Source organism: Tachypleus tridentatus, unplaced genomic scaffold (genome assembly GCF_004210375.1).
Source record: "Tachypleus tridentatus isolate NWPU-2018 unplaced genomic scaffold, ASM421037v1 Hic_cluster_2, whole genome shotgun sequence".
Taxonomy (NCBI): Eukaryota; Metazoa; Arthropoda; class Merostomata; order Xiphosura; family Limulidae; genus Tachypleus; species Tachypleus tridentatus.
Genome location: NW_027467782.1, coordinates 38,531,911 through 38,545,097, shown reverse-complemented (window position 1 = coordinate 38,545,097; position 13,187 = coordinate 38,531,911). Strand labels below are relative to the sequence as shown.

The window sequence follows — 13,187 nt, the reverse complement described above, 5'->3', positions numbered from 1 at the left end:
CATAAGTGGAGATATGTCATGTACAAAAGAAAGGCAGAGGCTTCATGAACTTGTCCACCACTTGCTGTACAAAAGCTGTCACATCTGCCAACAGACAAACCCAATGCTTATAAACTGCCCAGTCATGAAATGATGATTGTATACTTCAGAATGGAGGAAGTCAGCTGTGCTAGAAAAGTGTGTTACTCTCTTACTGTTGGAGGGTTGTTGCATACTTATTTGCATGGAAACATGAATCTGGACAGAAGTCTCAAGGCTAGTGATAAGCAAAATTTATACAAAGAGAGTGTAACGCAACTCTAGGAAAGCAATTATGTTAGTATAGGAAAGGTATCATATCAGTAATTCAGTATTTTCCCATATGGATGACAGAAATAAAGAAACTGTATAGTAAGACCATCCTCTGTCACTGTGTGCCATACCACATAGGGGTAAAAGTAAATGAGACAGTTAACAAGCTCTGCCATATCCACTCAATTCTAATGAAAGAATATGGCTCCACGTGCATTAATATGGCAAAAGTGACAACCATAGAAAGTATTCCTCACAACATTCAGAAGAAAGGAAACTGTATGATACAGCAGTAAAACTAAAATACGAGCTTGTCAACAGGACAGTAAATAAACAGAAGTCGATTGGTAAAGTAAGTAAAGGATTTCTCCTCTACTTGCTGCCAGACAGCCAGCTCTACAAGAAGGGTCATTGAACCTCCTGGTATTATTAGCAAGTGCTATTCTAAACAAATTTCTAATAAAAAAACAAACAAGATTCACTGTTATTTATATTACAGTACTACATCTCTAGTGAAAAGACTTTCAGTGAAACCACGAATTTCCAGTGAAGTGGCAGTAATGAGTTTTTCAATGTGTTGTACAAAACATTATTAATTGAAACTTTAATCAATAAAAGTTTAAATATAAAATGACAAACTTTAATCTTACTACTTGTAAAACAATGTTTTATTCATTTCTGTAAATTGTACAAATTATAGTTTATTTTATCATGATGCAATTTTATTATACATGTTGCAGGCACAATAGTTTTTAATTTTTTTTCCATAGTAAGAGATAAATAAACACTCACTGTTTTAACAAATCAAACTGATATGTCTCTTGGGACAGTTTCTTTAGATAAATGAGGACTTACGATGCTCTTCTGTATCAGAAGAACAATTAAACTAGTACAGAACTATGAATAAAGAAGACATTTATGTACAAAAGTATGAATAAGGAAGACATTTATGTGCAGAAGTATGAATAAAGAAGACATTTATGTGCAGAAGTATGAATAAAGAAGACATTTATGTGCAGAAGTATGAATAAAGAAGACATTTATGTGCAGAAGTATGAATAAAGAAGACATTTATGTGCAGAAGTATGAATAAAGAAGACATTTATGTGCAGAAGTATGAATAAAGAAGACATTTATGTGCAGAAGTATGAATAAAGAAGACATTTATGTGCAGAAGTATAAATAAAGAAGACATTTATGCACAGAAGTATAAATAAAGAAGACATTTATGCACAGAAGTATAAATAAAGAAGACATTTATGCACAGAAGTATAAATAAAGAAGACATTTATGCACAGAAGTATAAATAAAGAAGACATTTATGCACAGAAGTATAAAATAAATAAAGAAGACATTTATGCTCAAACAGTTGTGCCAATGAATGTAGCTAACAAATCATCCTAGCCACTACATTAATTTAAAATTTGAAAATACTTTTAATCTTATCGTACTTACTGATTTTAGGAACTCAGAAAGGCCGTCCCAGTCTGCTAACTTCCATGCTGATTCTACACGAAATGGATTTATCTCATTTGACCATTCTGGTCTATAAAAATAATGCAACAAAGAAAATTTATCTAAACTTTCACATTTTTCACAAGAAAATGTCGAAGTTTATTTAGAGTTAGTGCTAGTACAAAGCATTATGAATATAAGAAAATAATTATAATTAACAAATGAATCTTATTTCCTGTCAGGTGTATAGCTAGACAAATTATAAAAGAAGAAATACCCATGTTTAAGAAAGCAACTCTATTTCCTGTTGGATGAAAATAACTTAAAAAGTGTGCATAAAACAAACAAACACAAACCTCTCATTTAGAAGACCAGTAGCATAGGTAAGTGCTGTGTTTGACTGATCTAAACCCATCAAGCATCGAAGAAGACCCTGATGGTGACTAATTGTGTCTGATTTAACTTTTACAGCTCTTTCATAACAGGAAAATGCATTTTGTAGTTGACCTATCAAACATGATAACAGAATTTGAAATTCAGCAATTTGATCTTGATGAAACTTTGTAGAATTGATAGCTACTGCCTGTTGTGGAGACACAAGTGTAGAGGACAACGTTTCCAAAGTCTTCTGCTTTTTGTCTTTAAGACTAAAGGCGGAAGACTTTTGAAATGTCATCCTCTACACTTGTGTCTTCACAACAAGCAGTAGCCGTCCATTCCACAAAGTTTCATCATGAATATTCTGCCTAAACAATCTATCAAACAATTTGATCTTATATTTAAGTACTTCAAGCAATAAAACAACAAATTTATTTTTAACAATAGTAAGAGTTCTAAAGGTTACACCTAATGAATCATTTAAAATTTAGATATAATGATGACAGATTTTGTTTATATATATCCACAAGACCAAGGAGAAAAACTTGCTATTTAAATAATTGTTAATTAGAATGTTCCAGAAGTTATCTGAAATACATGTGAAATGATATCTTCACTTGTCTTTGGTGACTTCATGTATTCTTGTTTTATCACAAGGTTAAAATAGCAATGTGGGGATTAACAAAATTAACAAAAGTCAAATAGCTTAAGATAAGAGCACCCATGTATATATACACATATATGAATTTATGAACTAAAAACAAACAAAGAGACCACTATATAATAATTACCAAATATATCAACATGTAATTTTTTACTTTAAATACATCTTACTATTAAAAACAGAACAAATACATTCATTTCATAAATTATCAGTAGTAATATTAAAGCAATGTAAAGTAAAATGGGGTATAGTCTGAAAATAAAATAATAATTTTAAAACACTAAAAAACAATGAAATTTGGTTTGAATGTCCAACTGGACTTTCCAAATGAGCTGTAGTTTCAAAGCATTACAAAAGATTCAAGTAAATTTGATCTAAGTGTGAAACTGTAACTCTGGTGCCAAAACAATGGTACAAGGCTTCAATTTTTAATGTCAAAACGACAATTATGACTTGTCTGAAGCTTCAAGCTTTATTGTCAAAACAATAAAGTTGGTTGAAAGATCTAACTTTTGATGCATAACACTCTGATAAATTTTGTTTTAAATTAAATTTGAAACACTACACAGTATAAAAAAATTATATATGTAAAAACTGTTGGTATGGGTAGAGAAAGCATTATGTAGAAGAGCGAACAATGTTTCGACCTTCTTCAGTCATCGTTGTACATAGCTTTCTCTACTCATACCAGCCGTTTTTACATATATATTTTTCTCTACAAGTGGGTTTTGTCGTCATCACAGAGTAAAATAAAATTGTTTACAACAAAATAAAATAACAGAGAAATTCAGCCTAAATATGAAATTGTAGCTTCAAAACTAATACAATACTTGATTTCAGAATGACATAGAAGAAACATTCCCACACTAGCAGTACCATTACAGCAGAAAGAAATGTTTGGTTAGTAAAGAAAATATGAATTCATGTGCCTGCAAAACTTTGTTGATGAGTACTTAGCTCATAAACAGCAGCAAGAGAAGTATTTCAAAGACACTGAAATTATTCAAGATGCCAGTTTTCCAGACCTTTTGTTGGATGTGAGCAAGAATATACATTTCATATTTAAGACACAAAAAACTGGTTGTTACAGCCCAATTACATAATGAATAACTAAACACATTAAAAATATAAAGTGCACAAAAAACCTCTCTTTAGTGCACACAATGAAGGATGGAATAACAGGGGTATGTATAAACAGTTATTAATAAAGATACACACTTAAACACGATGTTTTCTGATTTCACGTACAGAAGTACCATTTGATAATCACAATGATCCCCTTGTCGGAGTCTCATTAAATTGACTGTGGATTTTCTTTGGCAGAAGAGAACCTGTCAAGTTAGTGAATTAAAATTAGGTCACTATATCATAATCAGGAGCAAGTAAATCAGAAAACCAAAATATAAAAGATGTTAAGATAACAAAGCCTCAGCAAATGTTTCCCTGATGCTAGAGATTCTACACCAGCCTTAGAATGTTGGCTTTCTATTATTTACACATAATGTGGTATTAAACATCACAGATAACTACTGGCAATTTCTGAAACAAGAGGATGTGATATGTGGGCATGTCACATTGGGTCTGATTTACAAATTTACAATTTCTGGGATGTGTAACCAAATGAGATCGAAGACTATAAAAGTTATGCTTTGTGTGAGTGATTACAACATTATAAGAAATTATGTTAACTTTCATAGCTCTTGATGCAATGGAAAATGAGTTAGAGAAGAGGGTATTACCTACTGAGCAAATGTCAATTCTCACACTATGATGCTTGTTCTGAAAAAGATAAACCGATCGCCAAAAGTATTACTTACTTGGCATGACACAAGATCTTAGTGTCTCACAATCAAAATTTAATTAATTTGTTATAACAATTAGAATAGCATAAACATCTCAGCTAATAATGCATATTATAACAGTATACAAGTTTTAAGTTCTTAATTCTAAAGGCAATATTTAAAAAAACAGGATTTGTCAAAAGAGACTTCATAAGCTGTAGCTAAAATTAGCATGTAAGCATATTTCTTTGATGGAATTAAAACATTTCCATCATCTTTAAGTCCATCACCAATAATCCTCTTTAGATTACTTGTACCTACATCGCCAAAGCTCCCAATGTTCTGTAAGGCAACAACAGAAATAAACTGTAAAACATTGCTTCACTGCTTTAGCAAAAATCAGTTTGTTTATTTTTAGAGCCAGTTTTCATGTGTAACTACCACAACTAAGCATTGCATAAAAGTACTGCAACTTGAATGGCTTCAACAATAATGTTAATTAATTATTTCTTTCTATTGGCATTATCAAGATCTGAAATCAACTGTACCCCATTTTGCTTTTACACTTTACTAGAGTTTTGAATGCTGACAAAGTATGTCCATCCACAGCAAACAGGTAAGCTGTTTAAGAAGTTTTCAATATGCCTCTTTAGCTTGTACACCCAGAGTTAAGTTATCTGAGGATGAAGAGAGATGCTGGAAGCAAAAACATCATCATCAGTAATACCAGTGTTGTCATGAAGACTTATCATCATCTTTGGACAACTTTTTAAAACATTAAAAGCACAAGTGTATAATTGTATAAATTTTATGTTGGATACAATGTAATAGAATAGATTAATAAAAATAGCATAGCTTGAATTAATAAAATAAATGGATAGTATATCTGTGTAAAAGAAAATCATAGTGATTGAGAAAACAGAAATTCACCAAAAATAACTAGGTTATAGACTTACCAGTTTATAAAAACAACAAAAAAATCAATTAGTGTGTGTGTGTGTGTATGTTTTCTTATAGCAAAGCCACATCTGGCTATCTGCTGAGTCTACCGAGGGGAATTGAACCCCTGATTTTAGCATTGTAAATCTATAAACTTACTGCTGTACCAACTGGGAACAAATCAATTAGTAGATAATACTATACACAGGATAAAATTTAATTATGTTTAAGTTAGTACTCAGTAAATAAAGACCACAAAATCAGTTCTCTAATTACCTTAGTATATGCTAATTTGAATTACTAACAAATAACCAAATTTAAAAGTTCACAGATAACTCAAAATCAGATAAAAAACACATCATGACACACATGAAAAATCGATGTTTAGGTGTCTTTTAAATAACGTATAATATGAAAATTTAAATATTAACATACAGTTTGATACCAAACTTAAGAAGATAAAGTTATAAAATAGTAGTTCAATAAAATTTTGAATGTAAGTTGACAAGTGCAATGATGTGGCCTTTGACCCATGACCCATCTGGAAAGGGTTAACAGTTACATACATAAAGAAATATTTACTTTTACATACCAGTTGCTTCATGACCTAGAATCAAATCATGAAGTGTGGGGTCTTCTTGACGAGATGCTGCTACTCCTGCCACTCCATCTGGTTCATCAAGGAGGATGTACAGTTTCTAAGACAAAAAAATAGATGCATACTGATCACAACTGAAAAAAGTAGTAATAAAAAACAATGCATTCATCCTATATATATATAAAAACATTTTTTGCATTTGAATACTGAATATTCTTAGATTCCTTATTCTTATAAAGAGTGATTCTGAAGTTCATTAACAGGTAAGGAGAGGCACAGGATCAGAAATAAGGTACACTGAGTCTGCCCTGTGACAGTACCATTGAAATAATGGGAAATTTTGTTGATATGAACCAAATTATCAGGAGAAAAGGTGTAAACAATAAAAAATAAAAACATTTTAACATGAGTACTCTGAAAATATTCTTTGAGAGCTATAATTTTATGTATATGTGCATGTAAAGTTGTACTACAGAAGATGTAAGTCTGACAGTAGTAAAAGTTATAGCACAAATCTGAGTTTGAGGTACAAGCCCAGAATTTTATTATACAATTAGCTCATTGAAAGATTGTAAGTATTAAACTTTACACAGTTTGGTTTCTATTCATCTCATGAATATTGCAACTTCACATAACACACACTGCAGATTCACACTTAAAATCTGTTTCAATGCAAAATTACCAATATCTATTGTTTTCCTTAAACTATTATTTTGTCATTTGAAATCAAACAGAATATTCTGGCATGTGATGTAATCTTAGTAGTATTAATATTTCATTATACAAAATTACAAGAGATATCATTTCAAAATTATTTACCTGCAAGAAAGCCAACTGTAGCCGTGATGATTCTTGGTTATTCTTGATTGATAATTCTAAATACATTAAAGCCCAAGCATAAGCTTGACAAACAAAGGAGCTAAAAGGTCTTCTGGAACACTCTTCAGGAAGTCATAAACAGACTTATAGTTGGGATCATTATGTGGGTCCACAAGAGAAATAACAACTTTGTCAATTCATGCATTAGCAAAAGCAAATCACAAAAAACGAAAAATACATTGTCTTTACATGTAAAACATTTATTATAGATTAAGGAAAGTTGGTGTATTCATTCTATGCATGAGCTTATGAATATACAGAACCACAACAGTCATCATGAGGTCTTAGTAATGGGTCACATCTCAATAACTGAGAATAATTCTATTCTGTTAACAACAGAACCAAAACAGCCATCTTGAGGTCCTAGTAGCAGATTACATCTCAACAACTAAGAATCGTTTTATTCTGTCAAGAACAAAACCCATAGGACCTCCATTAGGTCACCAATAATTACAAACCATGTCTTATTATGTAAAGAATAGAATCACAAAAATTTCTGTCAGGTCCAAGAAAAACAGGTCACCTTGCAAAAATGTGTAATTATGGGTTTTTATTTGTCAATAACAAAATCTTAACAACCTCCATCAAGTCAAAAGAAAATTGGTCACAGCACAATAATTTGGAATTTTATCTATTATTTTAACGATAAAGTTCTAAACAGAAGTTGATATCAGTTACAAAACAGATGTTGAAAGCAGCAAAGTTTGAATGAACTATAATAGTACAGATTGTACATGTAAACAACTTCAGATCTTTGAAGCTTATCAGAAAAACAATAAAAACCACTAAAGATGAATCCCAAAATACTGATGTTGCAATAATTTGACTCTACAATGAACTGAAGCATTTCATGGAGTATGTTGATATATATATAGAGCTAAAGGAGATGTGGCACAGAAACTGAAAAATTGCAAATGAATTCAACATTGAAACTCTGCCATCATTTCTTAGCTGAATTTCTACTTTCAAGGGCAAGTTGGCAACACATTTTGGTGGTTTCCACAAGATCATTTTATTATTAAACTGCAACTTACTTTGCTTGTTTTGAGAAATCGAATATTTTGTAAATTCTGGTTTTATTTATACCATAACAATCATCACATTTGCTTCCTTTCAGGATGAAAGCTCCAACACATCATTCTATAGTTTCTCCACTTTAAACCAAAATCTGCAAAATTGTCAGCTTATCAGATTTTTCAAATGAGACTGCTGACATATCTTGTTTCTGTTAAATGCAGTCAAAGTTTTCATCAGTGAACCAAGTTGAAGACACAATATACAATACAAGTACATAAGCCACATACAAAGATGAATTTCTCTTCATTATCAATGTAGTTCTAAAGTTTACAGGTTACATATTTTTAGAAGTTACATACAAATATCAATGAATAAGGTGTAACAGATAGTTTATACATGCTACTTCATTTTATATATGAAGGATAGCTTTTGCTAGAGACAGATCAGGAAAAAATTATGATAACTAGCAGTAATTTGCCCTTTTGCTACAGACTCAGTATAATATACAAGTTCATCTACACATTTGCACACATTAAGTATTTGTACTATAACTTTTGACACAGCACATGTACCTTCACAAAATCTGGTAGACATTAGTACAGATACAAGTATTTTTTTTACAAAAATCAGATGTTTCGTGAACTATTTTTATAAAAGATCTGTTTGTGAAAATTGAGTCTGTTTCATTACTAGTATGAGTGCAAAGTGATTTCATGTTACGAGTTAAAAACTGTTCTTCATCCCAAAAATCTCAAATATTATTTGCATAATCTCTAAAACTTCCCAAATATATTTCAGATGTTTGATTTCAGTAAAACTTTATACATTATGTTATTTTCTACACTCCAGCTGTGGGGTCTGTCACTTAACTAGCTTTGTAACTATCATTAAAAAATTAGGAAATAAATAATTTTTTTTTTTAGTGCTATGATGATGACATATTGTAACATGAAAATACAATTGTTTAGTTTAAGTAGACTAAGTCTCATAATGCTACATGTTACATATATATTTATTATGTTACTGACCTTCCAGTCATGCCTAGCTAGCATTGTGCAACTTGCATTGATCTGGTGCTCTCATATTACATATCCAGTAACATAAAACTGACCTTTAGTCTTTTCTGTCTTGGCTGTGTTTTAGTGGACTAGTATTTTGTAATATACAGACACATTTAAATTATTATACATTATATATATGTATATACATTATGACTATTTAGAAATAAATTATTAAACATTTCTTAAAATATAGAAAAAAAATGGGAAAAGCAAACAATTATCTCTTCTCTCTACGATCTCTGTACTTGGTTGTTGCTGGACATAAGTTGCTAAGCCTTTTGAAATTTCACAAGTGGAGGATATCAAACAATTTTTTTTTAGGTTTTATACATACAGTTGAATAACCAAAAAATCATAAGTAACTACACTGATACCATAGAATTCCACTTAGTAACTAGATTTATATCAATTTTAAAATATATGAAACTATGAGCAGACTAAAGACACAACCAAAATCCTTGAAAACTTAGACTGAAAAAACACTAGCTTTTTCAAAGATTAAAATAGCTAAAAACCACTTTAGGAACATCTTAAGCTAGTGATTGGTTATTCACATGTCATATACTGTAGTAAGAGTATATAATGGACTGTTTCAAAAAATTGGAAAGAGTTGAATAGAGCCCACTGTGTTAAAGACCTCATACCTTTTTATTTTATATTCTAGCTTGTCAAAGTTAGTAATCTGAGTTCCTAATTTGTATGAAACTGTGAACTTAGTATTTTGACACCACAAACATCTAATTTTAAACTGTGCAGCATTAAACATAACATGTGACTCACTAAAATCAATATTTATGTTCTTTTAATACTTATTTTTAAACTAAGAAATTAACTCATACATAACATTAAATAGTAAAATTATAATCTACAATTTGATTCCAAACTTACTGACATAAATTCATAAAATATTTGTTCAATACAATCTTGAATGCAAGTCAACAAACACAACAAGATGGCCTTTGATCCATGACCCATTGTAAAAGGATTAAACATTGTTAAGTCCTTAATACTGCATGAAAGTTAGACCACACAGTACTGAATATAATGCACCAGATTAAGTCACAGTATAACTATACACTTGCTACATGGATGAAAAGGTCCTGTCACAAACTACAGCTCTTGAAAGAACATGATGACTTGTTTGTACATCTCTTGAATGTTAAAGACCTAAGTGACATACATAGGTTTGTGTACACACTACCATTTAAAATATTCAATTGCTCTTCATTAAACTATAAGTCAAACTCAGGGTTTAGATGGTAATGTATCAAAAATGGAAACTAATGCTTTCTTAAACTAAAATGCACTTCCAATAATACTTACCTATGCAGACATTACAGCTATTTCATGATTTCTAAGGATTCCATATTTTGCCCATCTAAGCACTGAAAATACTAACTTCAGTCTTTTATACCCAACTTAAATACCTTAGACAAGTTCTAACTAGCAAACTGCTCCACAAACTTTAATGTGCCTTCTAACTAGGTACTGTATATAACCATCTCATCCTGACAACACAGTCACTTTTTCTGAGAAATACATTTGGTTTTAGTGGGAAGGTAGAACAGGAGAGTGTCAGTGAAGGTAAGTATTATCGAAAATACATGTTCAGTTAACTTTCGAAATATACCATCTACTGACACTAGAATCCCATGTTAAGAAGGTGGAGGGGCTGGTGCAGGCATGATCCATACAGAAAGTGTCTTCATAGAACAGGAGTATACCAAGAAAAAGAATAGTACAAGAGTGGGAGAACTGAACTACCTCCAGAACAGATATGCTCTTCACCTGAAACTTAATTTTTATATCCAAGGTGGAACAGAATACGAGTAATCATTCGTATAGGTTAGCCTCAACCAGGTAGCCAAGGTTGGATTTAGGCAGTCATGAAACCTGTATCTCATGTTAGTGGTTAGGGTTATTGGACCACAATGTTTTGTGTGTGTATATAAATATATATGACTGGATCTCAACCTGTAGCCAAAGAATGATGCTTTACACAATGAGAAAGTAACAACAACTAAGTGGACAAACCTTCTCCTCTACCTAAAGGAATCTAAAAGGCAACACAACAGTTTTAGAAATACAGGCTAGACTAATAATGAAATTAATGTTTTCTTAAAGAACACTGTAGAAAATTTGTTACCCAAAAGTTATTACCACCACTAGCTTCTACAGATGAAAGTCTTGTAGTAAATTCAATTATTTTACATGAGAAAATATTCTGGTAACTCTGCTTCAAATTTTGAAATTATTACCCTAATAAATCATTACTTATTTCCTAGCAAAGTGACATTTTTATGTTGTAAAAACATAAATAAGGCTGTTAATCAATGACTAGAACAGGCATTTTAATTGTTTTATAATATTTACAGTCTTTAATTTCTCAAAGAAAAAGAACATAAAATACCAGTAACTTAAGCTCATGATTAATTAATGAGTATTCCAACTACCTTTCCCTTTATTTGCAGGCTTGGAGTTATTCTGGTTACTAGATCTCAACATCACAAAATACTGATGACACCAAACCGTTAAACAATCCAATATTGAAAACACAGTCTGGGCACTCAAGTGGCAAAGGTCAGTCTTCTCATGAAACTTCAATTTGCTCTGTTCAGCTTGGTCAACATGGCTTAGAACAGCCATAATCTCTCTGTAGATCTATAGACCCAAATACATAAAAAGTTTTGCTTTTCTTTTTATAATAACACATATTAATTCTAAATTTTAGTGAGATTAAAATCTACCTTGATTATCAACGTTAAAAAATTATTTCACATTCCATTTTGCTTTTAAAAATTCTACTACTAAAATATGCAGCAAAATATTTCATAGATTCTTGTAATTTATAACATCTATGATAACGCAAAACTGCTGTGAACACATTATTCAGCTCACATTTTCAGTTCATTTTGGTATAAATCAGTCATCTTTACACCTCCACAATTCTGGGGATTTCATCTTAATATGTAGGACAACCACCATGAACAACAAAGGCAGTACAGCACTGATGCTGTATACTCGAAATCAGAATGTTCATTAAGTTCTAAGGCATCAGTAATCACTCCATTAAAACAAATACCTTCAGGGCATTTTCAGTATTCTGAATTATTTCATAGGATGTGATGAAGCTCACAAGAGTATCTCATGCATGAACAATGGATATGAAGACTGGTGACACACTTCACTCAATCCCCTCTTTTTGAAGACGATGTACTGATTACTTCTACACAGTTAGAATGAAAATCATAATTCATTATGTGACAGAACACAGGATAATAGAATTTAAGGCATTAGTAGTCCAATCAGAAGATCGTAAAACAAAGTCTTCCAATGTTCATTACTGTCAACACCAACTTGAATCACCATCATATGTACAATGTCTCCATATGAATATGGTATTTAACCTGACTCTCAGATACTCATCAAATAAGCACATAGCTGTTATGTGGTAGCAGGGTGAGACATAGCTCACTTGTAAAATTACTATTCTTATATTGTTGGTCCACTTGGTATGTTCTTGGCACAATAAGAAGCAAGTCATTTCCTGCTATATGTGAGCATAATGCACCTTAGTAGGTGTGTGAAATACAAGCTATCCTCGTATAGTCTCTATTTTAGCAGTCTGTATACTTACAGTGCCAAAGTAAAAACTACAGACATTTGACACAGTCTAAGAGCAAGTTTAACCAACCAAACAGAGCTTTAGACACCTGACTCAACCTAGATGCAGTTTTTTTAAACCTATCTGCCTGTGCATCATTTACTATTGCAGTAACACTGTAGTCTTACACTGCACAGCATTCAAAAAACAAACAATGTTGTCTTATATAATTATATAAATCAAAATCACTGTTCAACTGGTATTTTTAATGCTATAACATTTGGTGTAACATGCAAAAGTGGATTATAGTTTATTTTAACATTCATGTTTTTCATATTACATTATATTTGTTGAAAGCTATGACAAGACTTCAGTGCACATAAGCTAAGTAAACATGTACGGTAAATAAAAACAAATTATTCTAATAATTCAAACTATTTCTTCTTGAATGTTACTGTTAAGTTTATAGCACTCATAAGATACACATAAATAATTTAATATCTATTAAAAAAAACATTAT

At 31.2% G+C, this 13,187-nt stretch overlaps 1 protein-coding gene across 7 annotated transcripts in view; it reads right to left on the bottom strand.

Annotated features, from left to right (window-relative positions):
- Positions 1-13,187, bottom strand: part of LOC143242565 (serine/threonine-protein kinase atr-like) — a 100,837-nt gene that overhangs the window by 86,953 nt on the left and 697 nt on the right. For 5 of the 7 annotated variants that reach the window (XR_013022930.1, XR_013022932.1, XR_013022931.1 and 2 more), the window contains exons 2-6: positions 11,517-11,724; positions 6,926-7,068; positions 6,101-6,206; positions 2,103-2,253; positions 1,747-1,837 (exon numbers count right to left, since the gene is read on the bottom strand). Coding sequence is in view for 3 of the 7 variants with exons in the window: in XM_076486030.1 (XP_076342145.1) it covers positions 1,747-1,837; positions 2,103-2,253; positions 6,101-6,206; positions 6,926-6,991 (414 nt within the window). In the remaining 4 variants the exon portion in view is untranslated. Of the gene's footprint in view, positions 1-1,746; positions 1,838-2,102; positions 2,254-4,527; positions 4,568-6,100; positions 6,207-6,925; positions 7,381-11,516; positions 11,725-13,187 lie in introns of those variants that run through there. The other 2 variants (XM_076486034.1, XM_076486031.1) reach the window with 2 other exon arrangements.